At 41.7% G+C, this 20,860-nt stretch overlaps 1 protein-coding gene across 1 annotated transcript; it reads right to left on the reverse strand.

The window, feature by feature from the left end:
* Positions 1 to 1,550: 1,550 nt before the first annotated feature.
* Positions 1,551 to 11,989, reverse strand: LOC122931986 (25-hydroxyvitamin D-1 alpha hydroxylase, mitochondrial). The gene is made up of 9 exons (XM_044286118.1): positions 11,768 to 11,989; positions 9,676 to 9,866; positions 8,475 to 8,671; positions 8,169 to 8,369; positions 6,605 to 6,768; positions 4,048 to 4,214; positions 3,445 to 3,526; positions 2,869 to 3,066; positions 1,551 to 2,232 (listed from the first exon to the last, which is right to left on the reverse strand). The coding sequence occupies exons 1-9, from the start codon at positions 11,966 to 11,968 to the stop codon at positions 2,119 to 2,121; spliced, it is 1,515 nt and encodes a 504-aa protein (XP_044142053.1). The 5' UTR covers positions 11,969 to 11,989; the 3' UTR covers positions 1,551 to 2,118.
* Between the last annotated feature and the right edge of the window lie 8,871 nt (positions 11,990 to 20,860).

Genomic DNA, 20,860 nt, shown 5'->3' on the forward strand with positions numbered 1-20,860 from the left:
TGGGTAATGCGTCACTTTACCTGTGGTGGCGCTGTTCTCCTGAACACTATAGCTGATTGCTTGGTGCTCCAACAGTGGAACGCCTGTTGATCAGCCTGCCACCAGGGAACTCCTCTAACAAAAAGGGATTGTCTAAACCCCTGTAATAATCAGGCTAAACACAGAATGTAGTCACTATATTTATGGCCAAACCACTCAGAATTCCGGCTGTCATTTGCAAACATGATTCATTTATTTTGCTGCTCTTAAGCAGATGATTTATTGATACACCAAACTTAAAGAGTAACTAAACTTTGAATCAAGCTTTTTTTTAAATGTCCCAAATGCACTAAAAATACATTTTCTAATATACTTTATTGATAGATTTTTTTTATTTTTGACTAAAGATATTTCCCTCTAAAGCCCTGATCTCCTGCCTGCTTTAAATTCACTATTCACCACACCACTGACTTGTCAGCGATGTACGGAGTACAGACTGTGCACTTTATTAATGGGGCCACAGCGCAGGGAATATGGGCAGGAGCCCTCCGAGGGTTACTACCTTGTACCCATATGCTATGCGAGGATTAGCTGAGCGGCTCCTGCCTGTGCCTGCTTCGCTAAGCTAAAAGCTGACATGCAGGACTCTTAGCCCGGCACAGGCAGTAGCCTACTCTGCTCAACTAAGCCTGGCATAGCACATTGTTACAGGGTACCCATGTGCTATGCCAGGAGTTAGTAAACGTTGAGGGAAGCACAGTCAGGAGCAGCAATGTGCGCTCCTGCCTGTACTCTGCTTTCTGCGGCCCCAATGATAGCGTGCACAGTCAGTACTCCGTACACCACGAAGAATAGTGAATTTAATGTGCGCAGGAAATCAGGGATTTAGGGCGAAATATCTTTAGTTAAAAATCTAAATCAATAAATAAAGTATATTTAAAAAATTATTTTTAGGGAATTTGGGACATTTAAAAAAACCTGATTAAAAGTTTTGTTACTCTTTAAATAGGTTTTCTTGGAGTTCCATATTTGTGGCCTATGTTCAGCCTACGACATAAATATCTGATGGGCGGGGGTCCAACTCCTAGCACCGCCCGTCCCACCACACTCCCGATCAGCTGTTAAAAGAGACTGCAGCACCCTGATGAGTACCGTGACCTCTTTCTAGGCCTTTCAATGGTCACGTGGCTTATTTGCAGCTCAATTTCATTTAAGCAAATTGACCTGGGCTGCAATTCCATGTACAACCACTATACGATGTACGGTGTTGTGGTTGCTAAGGAGCTTTTTGAGGAAGCTCTTCAAAAAGATGATCGGAGGGGGGTGCTGGGAGACTGACCCCTACCCACTGATCTGATATTGATGACCTATCCTGATGAAAGGTAGGTCATCAGTATTGTACTCCTGAAAACCCCTTTAAATGTTAAGTAGAGACCAGAAAACCTTTTTTTACCATTTTCTTTCAAGTCTAAAAAAAATTCCCCACACTTACACATAATAATAAGCACACAAGTCATATATTATATATAAATAAAACAAATATTTATTATGTTATATATTAAATATATAAAAATAAATTTTTTAAATAAACTGGACATGGATAAAAAGATATGTCAAAAAAGTATACAAAAAATGGAGAACTGAGCGCCTCACACTGATATTACCATATTACAGCTATTTACATAAACGTCTATACACAGATAATAAATAGATGTAAAATACTGTATGTACAAACCATTTCCTATGAAATATAATTTACTACAATAGTTGAATTAAGACGGTAAAGTAAGGCTTGATCTAGTGACAATTGAGCCAAGGTAGTCCAACACATCACTAAGGTCATTGCTCCATCGTAACTAGTAACACAAATTCCATCTGCATTTCTCCATATAACTGGCAGTTATGACCTTATATTAATAAATATTATTCACTATCTTTTCTCCTATATTATTTATGCTGGACACATAATGTTCAACAGCTAAGGAACTTCAGCGAGGAGTCTTGTGGATTTCGGTTCGGTTAACCTTCAGAAACGCATAAGAGAATGTTTGGAAAGTTCTCAGAAAACCACTGACTAACGATACAATCTATGAGACCACATAGAATGGCGACACAGGAATGGAAAGAGGAAGTGGGAAATTATCTCTCTAGAAATTGTAAATTGATTTCTCTGTCTGGAACTAGAAGCGTTCTGGTCATGGGTTTCACCAGTGATCCTGGATGCTCAGGTCTTAGTTCAAAGTGGGTAAGAATCTGGAAAAGAAATTGGGACATCATTAAAACTAAGAAGATAATGAAAGCACATTAGCAGCAGAGCTAAAGGGGTTGTCCATTTTTGTGGGTGAGATGGGGCTGAGGTGCGATACCAAGCACTGCCGCTATACAATGTATGGCAATGTGCTTGGTGAGCACGGAGAAGGCTGCGGCGCTTACAGGAGAGCCGATGCCTTCTCATACAGCTGATCGGTGGGGGTCCTTGGTGTCTGACCCCCACTGATCAGATATTGATGACCTGTCCTAAGGATAGGTCATCAGTATCAAAATCTTGGAAAACCCCCTTTAATATTTTGCACAATTCATTGTGATATCATGATGTGTTATCTGTGGTTTTACTTATGACTGCTTTATCTTATATCGGTAAGTGATGTAAAGTCAGCTACATCTGTACAAGGAAAGACATAATGAATTCCATAGTAAACCAATGACTAACATTTACTATGGGAACCCTCATTAATTGTTATGGGAAACCATTCAGGCCAACGGTACAGTCTTCACATAGGCTTGCCCAGATACCGGTAGTGACACATAGACATGATGAAGGGCTTCTCGTGGAGACATTTCAAGGATCTGTAGCATGTATAATCACTTCACAACATTATTTCTACCTACCCTTGAAAGTGCAAGGTACACCTCCAGCTCAGCAATACGCCTCCCAATGCAGCTTCTTTTGCCAAAACCAAATGGAATAGAGGCGTATGGATGATGAGATTCATCTTTCTTCAGCCAGCGCTCTGGGTGGAATTCATTAGGGTTTGAGAAGTACTTCTCATCTCTTGATGTGGCATAGTGGCAGAGCGTAATGAGTGTCTGAAAGAAACGTGTTTCTGTTAATGGCATGACTTGAGTAAACTCCAATAAGTTGTATTAGACTGAGTTAGGTGTATGCAGGTAGCAGAAATGTATTAAGGTCTGTTTTGCGGACCGCGAACCACAGATCTGCAAAATATGGACACGGGCATGTGTACACCACATCACGGTGGTTGCGGCCAAAGCTAGGACATGTCCTATCTTTGGCGGTGCGGACACTCGGACCTAGAAACACACGGAAGGGCTTCCATGTGCTTCCAGGACACGATGCGGCATACTAAAGGCCATGTCCATGTTTTACGGATTCGTGGTTTGCGGTCCACAAAGCAGACACGGTCGTGTGCATGGGGCCTAAAGAGAATGCATGCGTGAACTCACCTTCTTTGGTATGATGTACTCTCCTACTTGGATGTCTCTGTCTGATATAACACGGGCATTGCCAGGGATAACAGGATACAGCCTAAAAGAGGTTGATATAACTTTTATGACTTTTTTTTTTTTACAAACATCTTTATTGAAGATTTTAAACATTTTATATAAATTAGAGCCAACAGGAAATATGACACAGTTAACTTTTAATGTGTGGTAATAACAATTCTGTCCATCAGAGTAAAAAAAAAGAGAAGAGAAAATTTGTGGGCATAATGTTCCTTCCCACTATGTGGCCAATCGAAAAAGGTCTTCTCCAGTACTTTTATACTGTTGGATTAACCTCAGGATAGGCCATCAATATTTGATCGGCTTGTTACTGCAGCGCTGCATCCATTGAAGTGCACTACACAATGGCTGTAGCTGTGTAGTTCCAGGGCCAAAGCTACAACGAAACAACTAATTGACAGGGGCCTGAGCATAGGTTGTCAATATCAAAATCCTGGCCAACCCTTTTAAGCTTTAAAACATTGCAATGGACCCTGAGCAAACCTATTACACAGAGTTTCCTAGGGCACGTACGTGCTATATATATCTGTTGTATAAATTTACCTTAGCACCTCTTTCACCACAGCTTTCATTAGGGGCATCTTGGCGACATCAGCTGCTGTTGCAATATCTCTGCCTTGAAGAACATCTTGGATCTCTTGGTGCAGAGAGGCTTGTATTTTTGGATGCCGTGCTAATTCATATAGGCTCCAAGAAAGAGTGCTCGAAATCTGCCATTAAGATTAGAAAAAAAAAAGATCTTAAGCAACAATGTAATGTATGAGCTAGATATTTACAACAAACAAAGGGAAATTAATATCTAATATATAGTAATATATAACATGGTGACATGAAAAGTGTTGGGAGATCATTATATTTCCCCAAGATTCCTCTCATATGTGTACTAGCCTCCAGAAAGTATATATATATATTCCAGGGAAAACTGGATGAGATATAAGGAATCCAGGAAAGACTGGTTTTCTAAGGGCTTTGGTAAATCCTGTTTTCAGGACCAAATTTTTCTATGGAATGATAGGCAAGTTGGTAGAGCCGCCTATCATTCCCTTCCTGGCCAGTACCAGTTTTCTTTGAAACATAAGTCCAGCTCATTACTGGGTTATTTTAGGTTTAAAGTGTGCACTAGAGAGAGAGACATCTGAGGAGACAGAACCTGTCTGGAGAGACGGTTATGTGATTGCTAGCCTTAAATATTTACCCCTAGTGTGAGGTAACACACGTTAATGTAAATTGGTTCAAGTGGTTGGTAGTAAGCCACTTGGATAGTCAGTGAAATGTATATGTTTAGTTATCACTCAGCCGAGCAGTGGTTGAGTTGTGTTTTGGGCCTGATTGTAATAGATATAGGTTTAATTTGTGCAACAAAATAAAGAACAGGCAAAGTCTTATTTGAAATTGACTTTTGTGTCACTGTCTCTGACTGTGTTTGATCCCATTTAGCATTTTGTTACATACAGTGAGGATCAGAAGTATTTGAACACCCTGCGATTTTGCAAGTTCTCCCACTTAGAAATCATGGAGGGGTCTGAAATTCACATTGTATGATTTTTAAAGAATTTATTTGTCTTGCACTACTGAACATAAGTATTTGAACACCTGAGAAACAGCAAGAATTCTGGCTCTCAAAAACCTGTTACTGTGCCTTTAAAAAGTCCACCTCTACTCCACTCATTACTCTAACTTAGTAGCACCTGTCTGAGCTCTTTAAAGACACCTGTCCACCCCACAGTCAGTCAGAGCCAACTACTACCATGGGCAAGATCAAAGGGCTGTCAAAAGACACCAGAGACAAAATTTGGACCTCCACAAGGCTGGAAAGGGCTACGGGGCAATTGCCAAGCAGCTTGGTGAAAATAGATCAACTCTTGGAGCAATTGTTAGAAAATGGAAGAGGCTAAAGATGATTGTCAGTTTCCCTCGGACTGGGGCTCCATGCAAGATCTCACCTCGTGGGGTATCACTGATGATATGAAAGGTGAGGAATCAGCCCAAAACTACAAGGGAGGAGCTGGTCAATGACATGAAGATAGCTGGGACCACAGTTTCAAAGGTCACTGTCGGTATAACACCGCGCCGTCATGGTTTCAAATCATGTATTGCACGGAAGGTTGCCCTGCTCAAGTCATCACATGTCCAGGCCCTTCTGAAGTTTTTTAATGACCATCTGGATGATCCAGAGGAGGCATGGGAGAAAGTAATGTTGTCCGATGAGACCAAAGTAGAACTTGTTGGTCTAAACTTCACTTGTCATGTTTGGAGGAAAAAGAAGGATGAGTTGCATCCCAAGGACACCATCCCTACTGTGAAGCATGGGGGTGGTAACATCATGCTTTGGGGGTGCTTTTCTGCGAAGGGGACAGGACGACTGCACTGTATTAAGGAGAGGATGAATGGGGCCATTTATTGTGAGATTTTGATCAACAACATCCTTCCCTTAGAGCATTGAAGATGGGTCATGGCTGGGTCTTCCAACATGACAACGACCCAAAGCACACAGCCAGGATAACCAAGGAGTGGCTCCGTAAGAAGAATATCAAGGTTCTGGAGTGGCCTAGCCAGTCTCCAGACCTAAATCCAATAGAACATCTTTGGAGGGAGCTGAAACTCCATGTTGCTCAGCGACAGCCCCGAAACCTGACAGATCTAGAGGAGATCTGTGTGAAGGAGTGGGCCAAAATCCCTGTTGCAGTGTCTGCAAACCTGGTCAAGAACTACAGGAAACATTTGACCTCTGTAAATGCAAACAAAGGCTTCTGTACCAAATATTAACACTGATTTTTTAGGTGTTAAAATACTTATGTTCAGCAGTGCAAGACAAATACATTTTTTAAAAATCATACAATGTGATTTCATGAATTATTATCTTTTTATTCTGTCTCTCAGAGTGGGAATGCACCTACAATGTGAATTTCAGACCCCTCCATGATTTCTAAGTGGGAGAACTTGCTAAATCGCAGGGTGTTCAAATACTTCTGTTCCTCACTGTATATAGCATAAGACGAATACATTATACTGTTCTCCATATTTTTCAGCTGTGCTTTCATCACTCATAACAGGTATTCTAATTTTTACCATAATCTATGTGCAACCACTGCTGACGTACCGTATCTACTCCAGCTAGAAGCAGCTCAGTCACATTTCCATACACAGACTTCATTGGGATTTTCTCCTGAGCCAGATAATAGGTCAAGTACTTTCCTTCTACTTTCTCCCCTCGGGACAGTTTCTCAGCGACATCCGCCATTCTTTGGTCAATATGACCTTTAGCTGCAAAATAAAAAAAATTGACATACCTCATATGATACATATATACAAATCCAACAGAAATTAGCATTGGTTCATCAATTGCGTTATACATCAGTACCCTAAATAATACCCTGAGATAATATGGTTGATAAGGAATACTGTAACATCATTTAAATGAATACCTGAGCCATATAGCCATGCCTAGTTATATCAGTAAAGGCAAATCAGCATCAGATTTCACTTTTACTGTTTACTCATCTTAGGACAAATACCTTAGGAAAATCTAAAGTGGCTGATGTAAAGGTATTTGTGGCCTTCAGGATTAAAAAGAGGAAATTGCTATAGACCTTGCAGTATTTGCATCTACTGCTGATATCGAGATAAGACACCACACAGCTGTGATTACATCAGCCTCAACAGAAAAATACGTCACAGAGATAGAAATGTATGCTCAAAGGTAAAATTCATACTCCATTATATAGATCAAAGAGCTATTCTGTCTGGAATTCCACCCCATACGTAGATGTGTAATGTTACAGTGAGTTTATCGAAGGGTACATTTCCATAGCTGGATTTTCACTTCGGAGCTTAAACAGGTTCTCTGGTTTCATTATGAAATTTTTTTTTATCTGCCAAGAGTAGCCCAATTTTGTCCCATTTACTTGTTTATATCGCAGAAATTTTCTTCTGTCAACATCACTGTATCCTGGCAGGATGTTACAAGCAGAACTTCCTGTTTTCATCGGCTTCCTACTGTTTTTTCTAACCAAACCCAACATGCTTTGCTTTCTCATTTCTTGCTCCGCCTGTCAGACGGTTCTTGTTGCAGTAGTCGCACCCCTTACACCTCCCCCCTCCGTGTTACCTAGACGGAGAAAGCCCTGAGAAATATTACAGAGTAAGGCATGCTAGGTTTGGTTAGAAATCCCAGCAGGAAGTTGATGAAAACAGGAAGTTCTGGATGTAAACATCCTGCCAGGATCCAGTGAAGCTGAGAAAAGGGAAGTGCTGACTTGAAAAACAGGTATATGGGTCAAATATATACCGTGTTTGGGGTACTCTGGGAAGATGAAAAAATAATTATGACCCTGTAGAAACCCCTAAATGTGGCCAAACATCATTACTGATTCCGTCACTAACTTACATCCCTCTTATTACAGTAAAGAGAGGGCAATCATTTCCGACAGATGATAGTCACAAGCCCACTCTATACATTAGATGGTTAGTTGATCCGACCAAAAACGGAAGGTAGTCTGATTTGCACATGACCAGCTAAAATAACAACCTTGTGGTTGCCCTTTTTATCATCTTTAGCGGTTTTCTATGTATTTTACCCACAAAAGATCCAACAGTGAAAATGATCTCTTAGACATACACATTGGTATTACTGTTAAATGTGTAAGATGCAAAGCAATCCTTACCAAAAGCAAACATGTAATCCCAGGACTCACAGAATTTTCGCCAGGGCTTTCGGAAAATTTTGTGCAAAAATTTGGGCATGGCCATAGTTAGAAGGGTCATCACAAACATAGTGTTGATGGATTGTATGAATTTCTCTGTTTCTTTAGGAACCGTGGTCTCCAAACAACCAATTCGAGATTCAAAAAGGACAGAAGAAATACCTAGAAAAGATGAACATAATACTTATAGGCTTATTTTAATTCTTCTGGAAAATATACAGTTAAATGTACTGAACTTAACGTCAATAAGTAAGGTTTTAATTTTACCTTCTAATCCAAACCTGTAGAATTCACTAGAGATGTCTTTGACAACATGTTCTGGATTTTGACTCCTCTGGTACTTAAATTTTTTAATTAAGTCTCCAACCACATCATTCAGGACATCGCTGTAAGCTTCCACCTCCTTAGGCTTCAACATGTGCTTCCCCAAAGTGCTGCGGAACTGCTGCCATTCCTCCCCCTCACTGCAAGGATCATACAAACAAGTACCACTTAATAGCAAAATATACAGGGTTTACCATACAGCCGAATTATGGCAAATGAGAGGTAACATACACAGTTAAATGGGGCGTCACTCATTCGTTCCAGCCCTACATCTCCTGTTTCTACCACTTCCAGTCCCCACTGGACCAGAAATGATAATGCTTGGTATACGCCGCATGACCACTGCCAGCCAATCAGTGGCCTCAGTAGCAATGTGTACCTGAATGGCTTGTCACCTCTGAACCTCAGCAGTGACATACTGTTCATGCACATGTCACTGCCGAGTCCTTTGATTGGCCAGCAGCAGTCATGAGAGCATGTATGGAACATCGTCACTTCCAGTCCAGTGGGGATAGGAGCCATGGAGCTAGAACTGCAGGACTGTCAGAAGATTAGTGCTTTTTTGGTTATCTGATTTTTTAAGGCTCTTGGAAACTCCTTTAAAGTGTATGGTTAGTAATACTATAAGTAAACAGTATCAATTACATTTTACAATACCCTATCAAGGAATTGTGACTTAGTAGATGGTGGTGCCCCATTCAAGAACCTCATCTGTTAGTGAAGGCAGACAGAATATACCCACAGGGTTTCAGTAATGCATCATGTAATGCCTGATTCACCTGTGGGGGCACTGCAGGGAAACTGATCACTTGTGCCTGCTTTCCCCCACAGATTACAGCTGATTGCTTGAGGTCCTGACATTAAGACACCTGGCAATGTACTTATTAGCAGGGGGATCCTTATATGAAAAAGTGATTCTCCAATTTAAGATTCTGAAGCTAATAGAAAATTGCACATCATAAAATAAGTATAATGACTTCAAAGAACATCACATAGCAGGTTTACATTCATGGCTGCCTGGTCCATATTGGATAGCTGGTCTTACCACATCCATAAAACAATATATATCCTAACTAGAAAGCACAGGCAGGTAAATACCCTGCTAGCCCTTGGCATCATTTAGAGGATTTTTCTGGATACCTACGCTGTAAGTAGTCCATATGAATGCCCCCTGCACTGTCTGTAGTCCTTCCACGACGACAGATCTGAGCGGATCGGATGTTTTCCTTCTTGTCGTAAGACTTGTTCAATCAGGGTTGGTTCAGCTACATGCACAGTCAGGATGGGACCGAAGCTGGCCTTCCATACAGGCCCATACTTGGCTTTTCCTTGCAACTGATGAAACACAGAAGTAATGAAGGGGTTAAAGTAATGTCATAAATCTGCAAACTCATACAGTGCTCAAGCCTCCGAGTATACATTACGGAGGTGTATATTGTGTGCAAATACAAGATTTATAACATGTATATTTGTAGCCATATGTAACACATGTGAGAATGGGGAGAACATACAAACTCAGCTGGAATATCCAGGGATAGCCCATGGAAACATGGGAAGAACATAAGAAGTCCATGGCCCAGGCTGGTTCTGAACTGACCACAGACCTGCAGGACAACAATACTAACCACTGAGCTCTGTGCCTTTTTATATTCACGTCTATGTCCAATTACTACAGAGAATGACTGCAGTACCAACCCGAAAAACAAAATCAAAGTCAGGCTAGGGAGAAAATGACCAAAAAAATGTCAGCCATCCACAGTGGATACTTTAGACCCTCAATGAAGAAAATTATCTGCAACTTTTCCAGCTCCATTACATGGAATCATCATGTCTACCTTTAAACACCATTTCACAGTCCATATATAAAATGAATCTAAATGAAAAGCCCCGCCAATACAATGTCTAACTTATTTCGACCTGTTCATGGGTGCCAACCAGTTTGTATTAATATACAGAGCTGCAATCACAATTCTGCCAGATTTAGAGTGTTTCTCACGGAACGTTCATCCTTTACAACAGACAAGGTATAGCGTTGTGAACAGCGGCTGAACGTCCCACTCCATTAGCTACACTTGGCAACTTTTGTCTGGGAGATTGACAAGCAATAGCGCTGAGCCTCAGAGAATTGCCAAGTATTCTGGGAGGTCTCTTCTTTTTCTGGAAGCCTCCCAGATGTTCAGGGGCAGTTGGCGTGTATGCCATTAGCTCTGTCTGTCAAAAAGCTGGTCGACCATTTCCAAAACAACCAGCAGAATTGTGAATGATGCTCTGGGCTATGATACAGGAACAATGTAACACAGCAATAAGTTCCCAAAGTTACTGGACATTGTGTGTGTCACCCTGTGGTCAGAAATGTACAATACACACTCCACAAAGTCTACATCACATAGACAGAAAGCCTGTCTGAGTATATGCACTTGTCAGGGGGAAGCCTTGTCCACTCGCAAAGGTGCTGAAACCTATTGCCACATCCCATGGTGCAAGCAGCCATCTCACAAATACATATATCCTTACAGTTATGTAAGGAGGAAATTTGTAAGAAAGGAAACACAGATGACTAAGTACTGAATATGACACGCTGTAGAACCTGTCTTGTAGCCCTGGGTCACAGGTAATAAGTACTGTACATGGACACTTTCCATACTGCGCGAATCAGAAGTTGGGGATTAGGGATAAAGTGAGCAATATATTGGTCATGCAGAAAATGATTCATTTACCACATTCTTCCTGTATGACAACACATGGATGTGATACAGACAAGGGAGACAGCCCTTGACGTACTACAGCCTCAGCATGCCCTGACTCTGCCATACCTAGTACAACATAGTGTATAATGCCCATACCACCCAACTCTACAGTGCAATGTGGTAGTCAAGTGACCAAACTGCAACTTATTATAGGAAACTATTTCATCCATTGAGATCAGCGGGCATCAAATTGGCTTTAGTTGCGTCGTTGACCAACTTATATTAGAAAAAATGTGGCAAAAAATATAATCAGTGTGCAACACTTTTTTTTATAAAATACAATAAGTAAAAACAATAAATACAATGAAATCAATAAACACAATAAATAAACAATAAAAAGACAATAAATAAAAACAATAAAACAAATAAAAACATAAATAAAATAAAACATAGTGTCATTTGGCAGCATTAGTTCCTTGGTCTGACACAGGATGATTTACTAAGTCCCATAAACATACAGATAGTACAAACTTTATGAAAACCGCTTACCTGTAGCTCATGCAGCCGGGATAACCCTTTCTTAAAGAATATATCAGTCAAGAAGCTGGCAGCAGAGGGTCCGGGCACATCTGCCAGGCACTTGTGTCTTTTGATGATTTTCTCTGGATTTTTGAACATGGATTCAGCCCATTGCTCAGTCAGGTTCCTGAATACTGAAGTCCTATTGACCAGCTTAAGTGTCTGTGCCATCCTGGGCAGTGAGAAGGTGGTACCTTTGGGTGCAGCATCCTTCAGCTATGCCAGCTCTCCTATTTATACTTAGATAGGATAATCCTGCTGCAAAACAGAATGGCAATGTATAGAGAGAGCACGCCCCTTCCTCCCTAGCATCCCCCTCCTTCTCCAAAAGTTACATCATCCTACATGAGAAATACTACTCCAAGCCTCTGGTAAGTTATTAATGGAGAGGGGCAGGATAAGCAGCAGGAGGGGTGACTACAGCATGCCCTCCACGTGACGGCTTGCACACTGTAGGATCAGGACAAAGATCTGCAGGATTCTCCAAAAGACCATCACTTTCTAAGATTATTGGACAATATGGGAAATATGAGCATAGACTCTTATCATACCTATCGTTGGTGTATCTCAGAAGAGGAATATATAGCATTTATTCTACTGCCCCGGATCAGATTGTTTTATTCAGTCCCTTAAAGAAATGACTGATTCATTTGGCTTTTACGTTTTAACAGCATGGCCACAATTAGAAAAAAAAAGCCACGGATTTTCCTGCGGAAATTCTGCAGCATTTAAAGTAGCAGCAAAGTGGGTGAGATTTTCACAAATCTCATCCACGGGCTGTGATATTTCCCACAAGAAATCTGCAGATGTGGTGCACATTTTAAATCATCAGCGGTCACTTGATGATGCGGATATTCTCTGTGAATTGTATCCTTTGCAATGCAGAAAGTGAGAACCCGCCACATCCATGCAATAATTTCCGCACCACTTAGTGCAGATTTTTCTGCTGAAGGATATTGGCAGATCTACTGTGGATTTTCTTCTCCGCTACATGTACCCGTTCCCTAGCAGCCACAAGTACACAATAATATCTGCCAACACCTGGGCATCCAAGTGCAGGGAACAGGGATGCCACATGTGGCTACAGGTTGGGGAGCACTGGGGTACGATTTCTCACTGGTCAAACAATCTGAGTATATTTTACTATGATCTGAATTGTTGCAGTTACCTTTATGCACTGAGACCCACAGGGGGTGATAAAATCTTAGTAATGAGAATAATTCTTATTTACTTGTTGTCGGACATGCTTTATAATATTCCAAAAGCTGTAATTGTCATTGTCAATACCAGGGGTGCACCTAGCCTTTCTGCTGCTTGAGGCGAACATTGAAATGCTGCGCCCACCGCCGCATGTCATATTCTCAACCTAAGGCCTCATGCATACGGCCGTTGAATGAGTCCGTGATCCGTCTGCACTGTAAAAAAACAGAACATGTTCTATTTTTTTTTGCGGTGTGGAGGCACGGACAGAAACCCCCACGGAAGCGCTCCGTAGTGCTCCCGTGGGCTTCCGATCCGTGCTTCCATTCCGCACCGCACCTCCCGGGTTGCGTATCCGTTCAAATCACACAGCCGGTGCCCGTGTATTGCGGACCCGCTGTATGCGGACCGCAATACGGCCACGGCCGGGCGGTGTGCATGAGGCCTAACCCCTTCCCTTCAGACATTCTTGCAAAACATTACATACAGCGCTACAAAAGATACAGGGGTAATAATAGTGCCGTAAACATACTGTTCCCCAAAAATAATTGTGTTAAGTTTATATTGTGCCAGGGTGAATGTGCTCCCAATAGTACTAATTCTCTGCCAGAGTGCATTAACTGGGCCCCCAATAGTAATAATGCCCCCATAGACTTTCAGTAGCAATAAAGCCCCCATAATTCCCCTTCTACTGTGTGAGGATGGTGATACAGTTGAATATGAAGAGATACGTGCTTCCACAAAAGAAGCGCTCATTGCCCAGTGCCCTGATGCCGCCCTACAACTTTACATTAAGGGTACTTTCACACTAGCGTTGTTCGGATCCGGCAAACCGTATACAAACGGAAATCTGTTTTTTCCAGATCCGGATCCGGTGATATACTGGATCCATCTCATCCGGTTGCTAATGTGGCAATTTCCGGAACACTTGGTACTGGATCCGTCATTCATACATCCCTATGGAAACTAATGCCCGGGAAATGCGGTAGTGTTCTGGGATTTTGGCCGGAAAAAATACTGCAGCTTGTCAAATACCATACAAGGGACAGAACGGAAGACATCCTGATGCATACTGAACAGATTGCTTTCCATTCAGAATGCATTAGGACAAAACTGATGCATTTTTTCCCGGTATTGGGACCCTTTACCGGATTTCAATACCGGAAAATAATAACGCTAGTGTTTGAGTACACTTAGTGGAGCTCCCAGTACAAATGCAGCACTTGTAGTGCCCAGAGTTATCTTTCAGTGTACTGCATGCCATATCCAAACACTGATTGGTTCAGTGACAAAACTGATACATGTGGCCGGATACATCTACATGAGCGTATTTTGGCTCCTTACAACCTCCATATGGTGGTGCCTATAGCTCTGTACTATAGAGACAGAGGCACAACAGAGCACAAAACTCTCACATCCATGATTCCCAAGAGTCCTAATTGGTTCACATGAGCAAATCTAATGTGTGAGTGTCAGATACTGATATTTGTCTAATTTAGGCGTGTTTCACACCTGCGGGAAAGCTATCTCACGGTATCTGACCTGGCTGGATGGGGCTGTGTACTGCTGGAGCCTAATGATTATAATGAGATGTGGCCAGGATTCAGAGAGTTTCTGGCAGGAGCACTAGGTTTAGGTCGGTCAAAAACTGGTGCACGTAACAGTTTTTGTCCTGTTGAAACCTAGAGCTTTACTGCGTGTGAAAGTGGCCTTAGAAGGGGAGCTCAGTCCTAAAGGCTGTGGACACCTTTCAGTTTCTGTTCATCTATAGACTATAGCTCTATAGCTTTACACTGAATCTGTCAGGCAGCTGCTCTGATGGCCTGATTTGTAGCCCTTATCTCCAAACTCCTGACAGCTCATAGACACTTATTTAAAGGGGTATTCCCATCACAGCCAATAGGGGCATATTGCTCGGATATGCCCCTATTGTCTGATAAATGCGGGTCCCACCTCTGGGACCCGCATATACAACGAGAACAGAGCGGGAAAGGCGGTGGAGGTTGCACTGCGCATGCACTGCTGCACTTCATTCATTTCTATGAGGCCGCCTAAAATAGCTGAGCGCTGGCTTGGCTATTTCTGTTGGCCCCACAGAAATGAACGGTGCACTCCCTTTCACTTGTATGAGGAGAGCGCTTGGCGGTGGCCGGACTCCGGGAAACCTTGGCTACTCCAGCCACCACTCCCCGCTCCTTTCTCGGCATAGGTGCGGGTCCCAGAGGGTCCTAGCGATATGTCCCCATTGTCTGAGATGGGAATACCCCTTTAAGCTAACTTTTTATCACTACCGAGCTATTATAACTACAATGTCAATTATAACAAGTGTTCTTTATTATGATCTACCTATAAGGGAAAATATTTATAATTTTTTCATGCACAGAACAAATTCAGACAATCCAGTGATATAAGATTTCAGAAATCATTACAATTCCGCAATGTGTATAAGTAGAAGGACTGCTATGACAAATTCTTTAAAGTGTACCTGTCACTTCCCCATAGAAATACAACTGGCCGCACACCTTTACAGTGGTATATTCTGTCACTCTTTTTTGCTGTTTTCTTTTTATTTAACCTTAGCCCCTGTGTTCGCTTGACATCGGTGCTGTTCCGGCGGCTGATAGCAGTGAATTTTCAGGAGGACAGTCCATAGCGCTGAGCGCTGGGGATCATCCACCTGCAAATCCACCTCTATCAGGAGCAGAACTAACAATACCGATAGGGGCTAATTGAGGGATGCTAAATGGAAAAAAGTTCTTCAGTAAGTCTTGCAATAAATCTTGGAATTTTCCTGAGGTTGTCATAAGGAGAAAGCTGGGAAGTGAAAAAAAACTGAGACACAATTTCGCTTTGTAATTTTTCAAGGCAACATATGTGAGTTTGTTGCTCAACTATTGCATGAGCTTTATGATTTTGGAGAACATTTGTGACAAATAAGCCAGGCTCCAAACTGTAAACCGCAGCACGAGGAAAACAGGCACAGACATGGCAGATACGTTTTATCATTATAAGGCAGTTATTAGAGATTTGACACTTTATATTTCCCAGTTGGTATTTCCCTTTCATTTCATGATATTTGTATACAGGATGAAGACAAGGGGTAGGCATGGTAGGCAGCTGCCAAGGTGGCCATGATTGTGAGAGGAGAAATGCAATTAAAAAACACTGTGCCTCATGCATAGACCAAATACGATAACACAGGTCTAAATTTCCTTGTGCTGCAGTTGGATCCCCATTTTGATCTAGAAAGGTATAAGGGAGATTTGATCTCCCAAAGGGGCCTGATATCATTCACCCATATGTAGGTAGATGTGTTTTGAGGTTTTTAAGTCAGTAAGAGAAATCTTGGACATTTTTCTGGACTTCCTGCCAGTAATCCCATTAACTACCTAATTGGTCTGCTCGGGCTGTGGCAAAAGTACTTTAACTGTTCTGCTCAAGCTGAGCTCGGGGAAAAGTGGAAGGGGGGGGGCTGCTTTAGCCGCTGATATCTCAATTGTAGGAGCTAGAAGCATGGAACTGGTCTTGTTTGAAAGCTGGCATTCCAAGCAACAGAGGAGATATCACTTAGAAATCGAGTCGGAAATAATTGTGGGTAAAACCTGCTTTTACTTTCACTTTCAGCTGTATTCACTGCACCCCAATTTCTAACAGTGATATCTTTCCATGTACTGAAGATATTGCTGTCATTCTGGCATTATTCGAAAGCTTGGTACCAAACCAGAGATATGAGCAGCTAAAGCAGCTTCCCCCGTCCCTGTCAGTCTGGAGGAGAATGTGGGAGCAGTTGAAGAGCTGACAGCTTGCTGGAGGAAAGGAAAAACAGTAAAAATAGGTTCATATGCACATATTAAATCTTCATTTTTCTCAGCAATGCGGACACATATGAACATAGGACCAACACTGATGTCTTCAGCTGCCAATTGCACATGCAACAGGTCAGCCAGTGTCATAGGTACAAATCTGACAACAGATGCCCTTTAAATGCACAGTTTTTATGTACAAAAAGATTTTTAAAATATATAGTAATGTTGCAAGTTGAATTTATTTTTTGAAACATATCTGCACTAATAAACAAGCCTATTATTTCAGATAATAGATTATGTAGAATTCCTTTTGGGTGTGGGAAAAATGAAAGGTCTTTCCCAGCTGCTTCACCAGTGCTTGAAATTGTGCCTAGTCATAAAGAAATTTATAATCCACCAGCCAGGAAGAAGTTAATGAGCATCTGATGTTGGCGGTCTGTCAATGTTTGAGCGCTGTGAGGGAACATAGAAAGTCAGCTCAACAGCGCCTCCTTCCCAACTGTAGGAACTGTAACGGCTGGTGATACAGATGCTGATGAAAATACTCTCAACAACAATCATAATTTCCATGAAATAATCCATTAGATCCCTTTTTTCTTTGTAGAACAATACCAAGCCAAATCTATTTACCGTAGAAGTTATATGTAAACAGGGACTTACAGATTTCATCGGGAAAGCACACAGTTGTTCAAAGTAACACCATGGGACTCCTAAGCCTGGCAATTACAGTTAAGCTGCCGATTCCTACAGTCATTTCATATTCACTTTCTTATTCCAAATTGTAAATCTAAGACTTTTTCTGCTTCATTGTGTTAATGATTATGAAATATTTGTCCATCTGAAATTACCGGGAAATTAGATACAATGTTATCAAAGTTACCAGCTAACAGGAGGCCGCTTTATTGCAGCCTACAAACAAGTGTTTTACATGCTTATATATTATATGGAGCCTCTGAAGTCATTTGTAATACAAAAGAATGCAAACAAGTAAATGTTGCCATGTGATTAAAGGGTTCCTTTACTTTCCTGGAAACACTATTAAGCAGAGTGCAATAACTGGGTAACATACAGTAGCTCTCCTATAGGTGGTGCAAATGTGCCGGAATGTAGGCTAAGCAGAATGCACCATTACTTTAAAAAGTTTTTTTCTCTGGTTACAGGCTTCTAAAATAAATATTATATTTAGTTTTTTGATCATTTTAATAGGTTGTCAATTTAGAGTTTTCCTGGAGTAAAACATTGTTGGCTGTCTTTATGTGCTTAGTGGAGATCAGACCCCGAGACCACCACTACTCGGCAGAATGAAGGGACAGGCCATCAAAGTTTCACTCCTGGGAAGCCCATCATTAAACGGGTTGTCCGGATGTTTTCTATTGATGACCTATTCTCAGGATAGAGAAGAAGAAATGGCTCCGGCAGCATTCCGCAACATCCAATATTCTTTTATTGTAACCTCAAGACACAATACAGCAACGTTTCGACTGCAAAGCAGTCTTTGTCAATATCAGATCGGCGGAGGTCCAACACTCGACACCCCCGCCGATCCGCGTGCACAGTGTGCCGTCTCCCTTCGCTATTCCTGTCCGCTGTTGTATATCTATGGGACAGCAGCAGCGAACAGGAAGAGAGAAGGGAGACGGCACGTGCACACTGCGAGCACGGTCTCCCCATACAGCTGATCGGTGGGGGTGCCGGGTGTAGGATATCCATAGGATAGGCCATCAATAGAAAAAGCCTGGACAACCTCTTTAATATAAGATCCCTATTGTTTTTTCTTTCAGCTGCTTCTACTAAAGGCGACGGCACCATAGAGATCTGGAGCCTAAAGCTTGTAACTATCACAAACCTGAATATTCATTTGATAGCAGTATTAATAAGATATTGGATTACACCATTTTTAGATGTCTTTGGAAAACCACAATTCTAAAAAAAATGTTGGGATGCTGTGTAAAATGTAAATAATAGCAATGCAATGATTTACAAATCTCACAGACCCATATTTTATTCACAGTAGATCATGGAACACATCAGATACTGAAAGTGAGAAGTTTTACCATTTCATAAAGAAAAACTAACTCATTTAGAGCTTGATGGCAGTGACGCATCTCAAAAAGGTTGGGACAGGGCCATCTCTACCTTTGTGTAGCATCCTCTCTTCTTTTAACAACCGTCTGTAAACTGCCTGGGAAGTGAGGAGACCAATTGCTGGAGTTTTGGGAGAGGAATGTTGTCCCATTCTTCTCTGATGAAGGATTCTCAACAGTCCTGGGTCTTCTTTGCTGGATTTTTCTTTTCATGATGAGCCAAATGTTTTCTATTAGTGAAAGGTCTGGATTGCAGCCAGGCCAGATCAGCACCTGGACTCTTCTTCTGAGAAGCCATGCTGTTGTGATGGATGCAGTATGTGATTTAGCATTGACCTGCTGAAATTTGCAAGAACTTCCCTGAGAGAGACATTGTCTGGATGGGAGCATATCTTGTTCTAAAGCAGGCATCTCAAACTGCGGCCCTCCAGCTGTTGCAAAACTACAACTGCCATCATGCCCGGACAGCCTACAGGTATCAGCCTACAGCAGGGCATTGTGGGAGTTGTAGTCTTACAACAGCTGGAGGGCCGCAGTTTGAGATGCCTGTTCTAAAGCCTCTCTATACTGTTCAGCATTTATAGTGCCTTTCCAGATGTCCACACTGTAGGCATTAACGCAACTCCATACCATCAGAGATGCAGCTTTTGAAACTGTGCGCTGATAACGAGCTGGAGGGTCCCTCTCCATTTCAGTACGTAGAACACGGCATCTGTGGTTTCCAAAATGTATTTCAAATTTCGATTCATCTGACCACAGAACAGTTTTCCATTTTGTCTCAGTCCATTTTAAATGAGCTTTGGCAAAAAGAAAAGATGGTGGCATTTTGTGTTGACATGTGGCTTCTTCTTTGCATGATACAGCTTTAATTTTTATTTCTGGATTGCACCGTGATTCACAGACAATGATTTTTTGGAAGTGTCCCTAAGCACATGCTGTGATTTCCAGTACAGAATCAGGACTGCTTTTAATGCAGTGTTGCCTGAGGGTCCATAGTTCAAAAACATCCAATACTGACCGTCAGCCTTGTCTCTTGCGCACATGGATTTCAACAGATTCTTTCAATCTTTTGATGATATTATGTACTGTATATGGTGGGAAATTGAAAGTCTTCACGATTGTACATTAAGGAACATGTCTCTGAAATTGTTCCACAATTTTTACACATTTTTTCACAGATTGGTGAACCTCTACCCATCTTTGCTTCTGAGAAACTCTGCTTGTCTAACATGCACATTTTATATCCAGCCATGTGTCTCAGCTTTTCTGAGATGTGTTGCTGCCATCAAGTTTTAAATGAGATCAATTTTTGGGGGGAAATGGTAAAATGTCTCACTTTCAACATCTTATATGTGTTCTATGAGCTATTGGTAATAAAATATGGATCTATGCGATTTGCAGATCATTGCATTCTGTATTTATTTATCATTTATTTACATTTTACATGGTGAATTTAGAATTGGGGTTGTATATGAAGCTGTTATTTGATCATTGTATGTTAGCATTATTTGAGCACAGTATAGTCCCAAGGGAGTGGGTCCAGCTGATTAAAGGAGAGCTCCAGGTTAGATCCAGTGGGTTCTCTGGAGCTGTTGTGTGGGGAAGAGCCTTTAGGTGAAACTTTCATAAAGAATCGGCAGCATTAGCTCCGCCTACGCAGAACGGCTCAAGAGAAGGACACTTTTTTATGTATGTACAGCACAGTGGTGCTATGGAAAATTTCTTTAAAGTACTTTACGGTTTAAAGGGGTTTTCCAGGACCTTTATACTGATGACCTATTCTCGGGATAGGTCATCAGTATCTGATCAGTAGGGATCTGACATCTGAGACCCCCGCTGATCAGCTGTTTAAGAAGGTACTGGCGCTCGCAGTAGCGTTACAGCCTGCTCCGTGCTCACCAGCACAGCACTGTACATTGAGTAGCTGAAGTGCTTGGTATTGCAGCTTAACCCCATTCACTTCAATGTAGCTG

Source organism: Bufo gargarizans, chromosome 3 (genome assembly GCF_014858855.1).
Source record: "Bufo gargarizans isolate SCDJY-AF-19 chromosome 3, ASM1485885v1, whole genome shotgun sequence".
Taxonomy (NCBI): domain Eukaryota; kingdom Metazoa; phylum Chordata; class Amphibia; order Anura; family Bufonidae; genus Bufo; species Bufo gargarizans.

Coding starts and splice junctions, on each gene's coding strand:
- LOC122931986 (XM_044286118.1), bottom strand. CDS start 11,968: ATGGCACAGACACTTAAGCTGGTCAATAGGACTTCAGTATTCAGGAAC. Junction 8,672..9,675: donor TCATATGGACTACTTACAGC/GTAGGTATCCAG, acceptor TGATCCTTGCAG/TGAGGGGGAGGAATGGCAGC. Junction 3,067..3,444: donor AGTACATCATACCAAAGAAG/GTGAGTTCACGC, acceptor CGTTTCTTTCAG/ACACTCATTACGCTCTGCCA.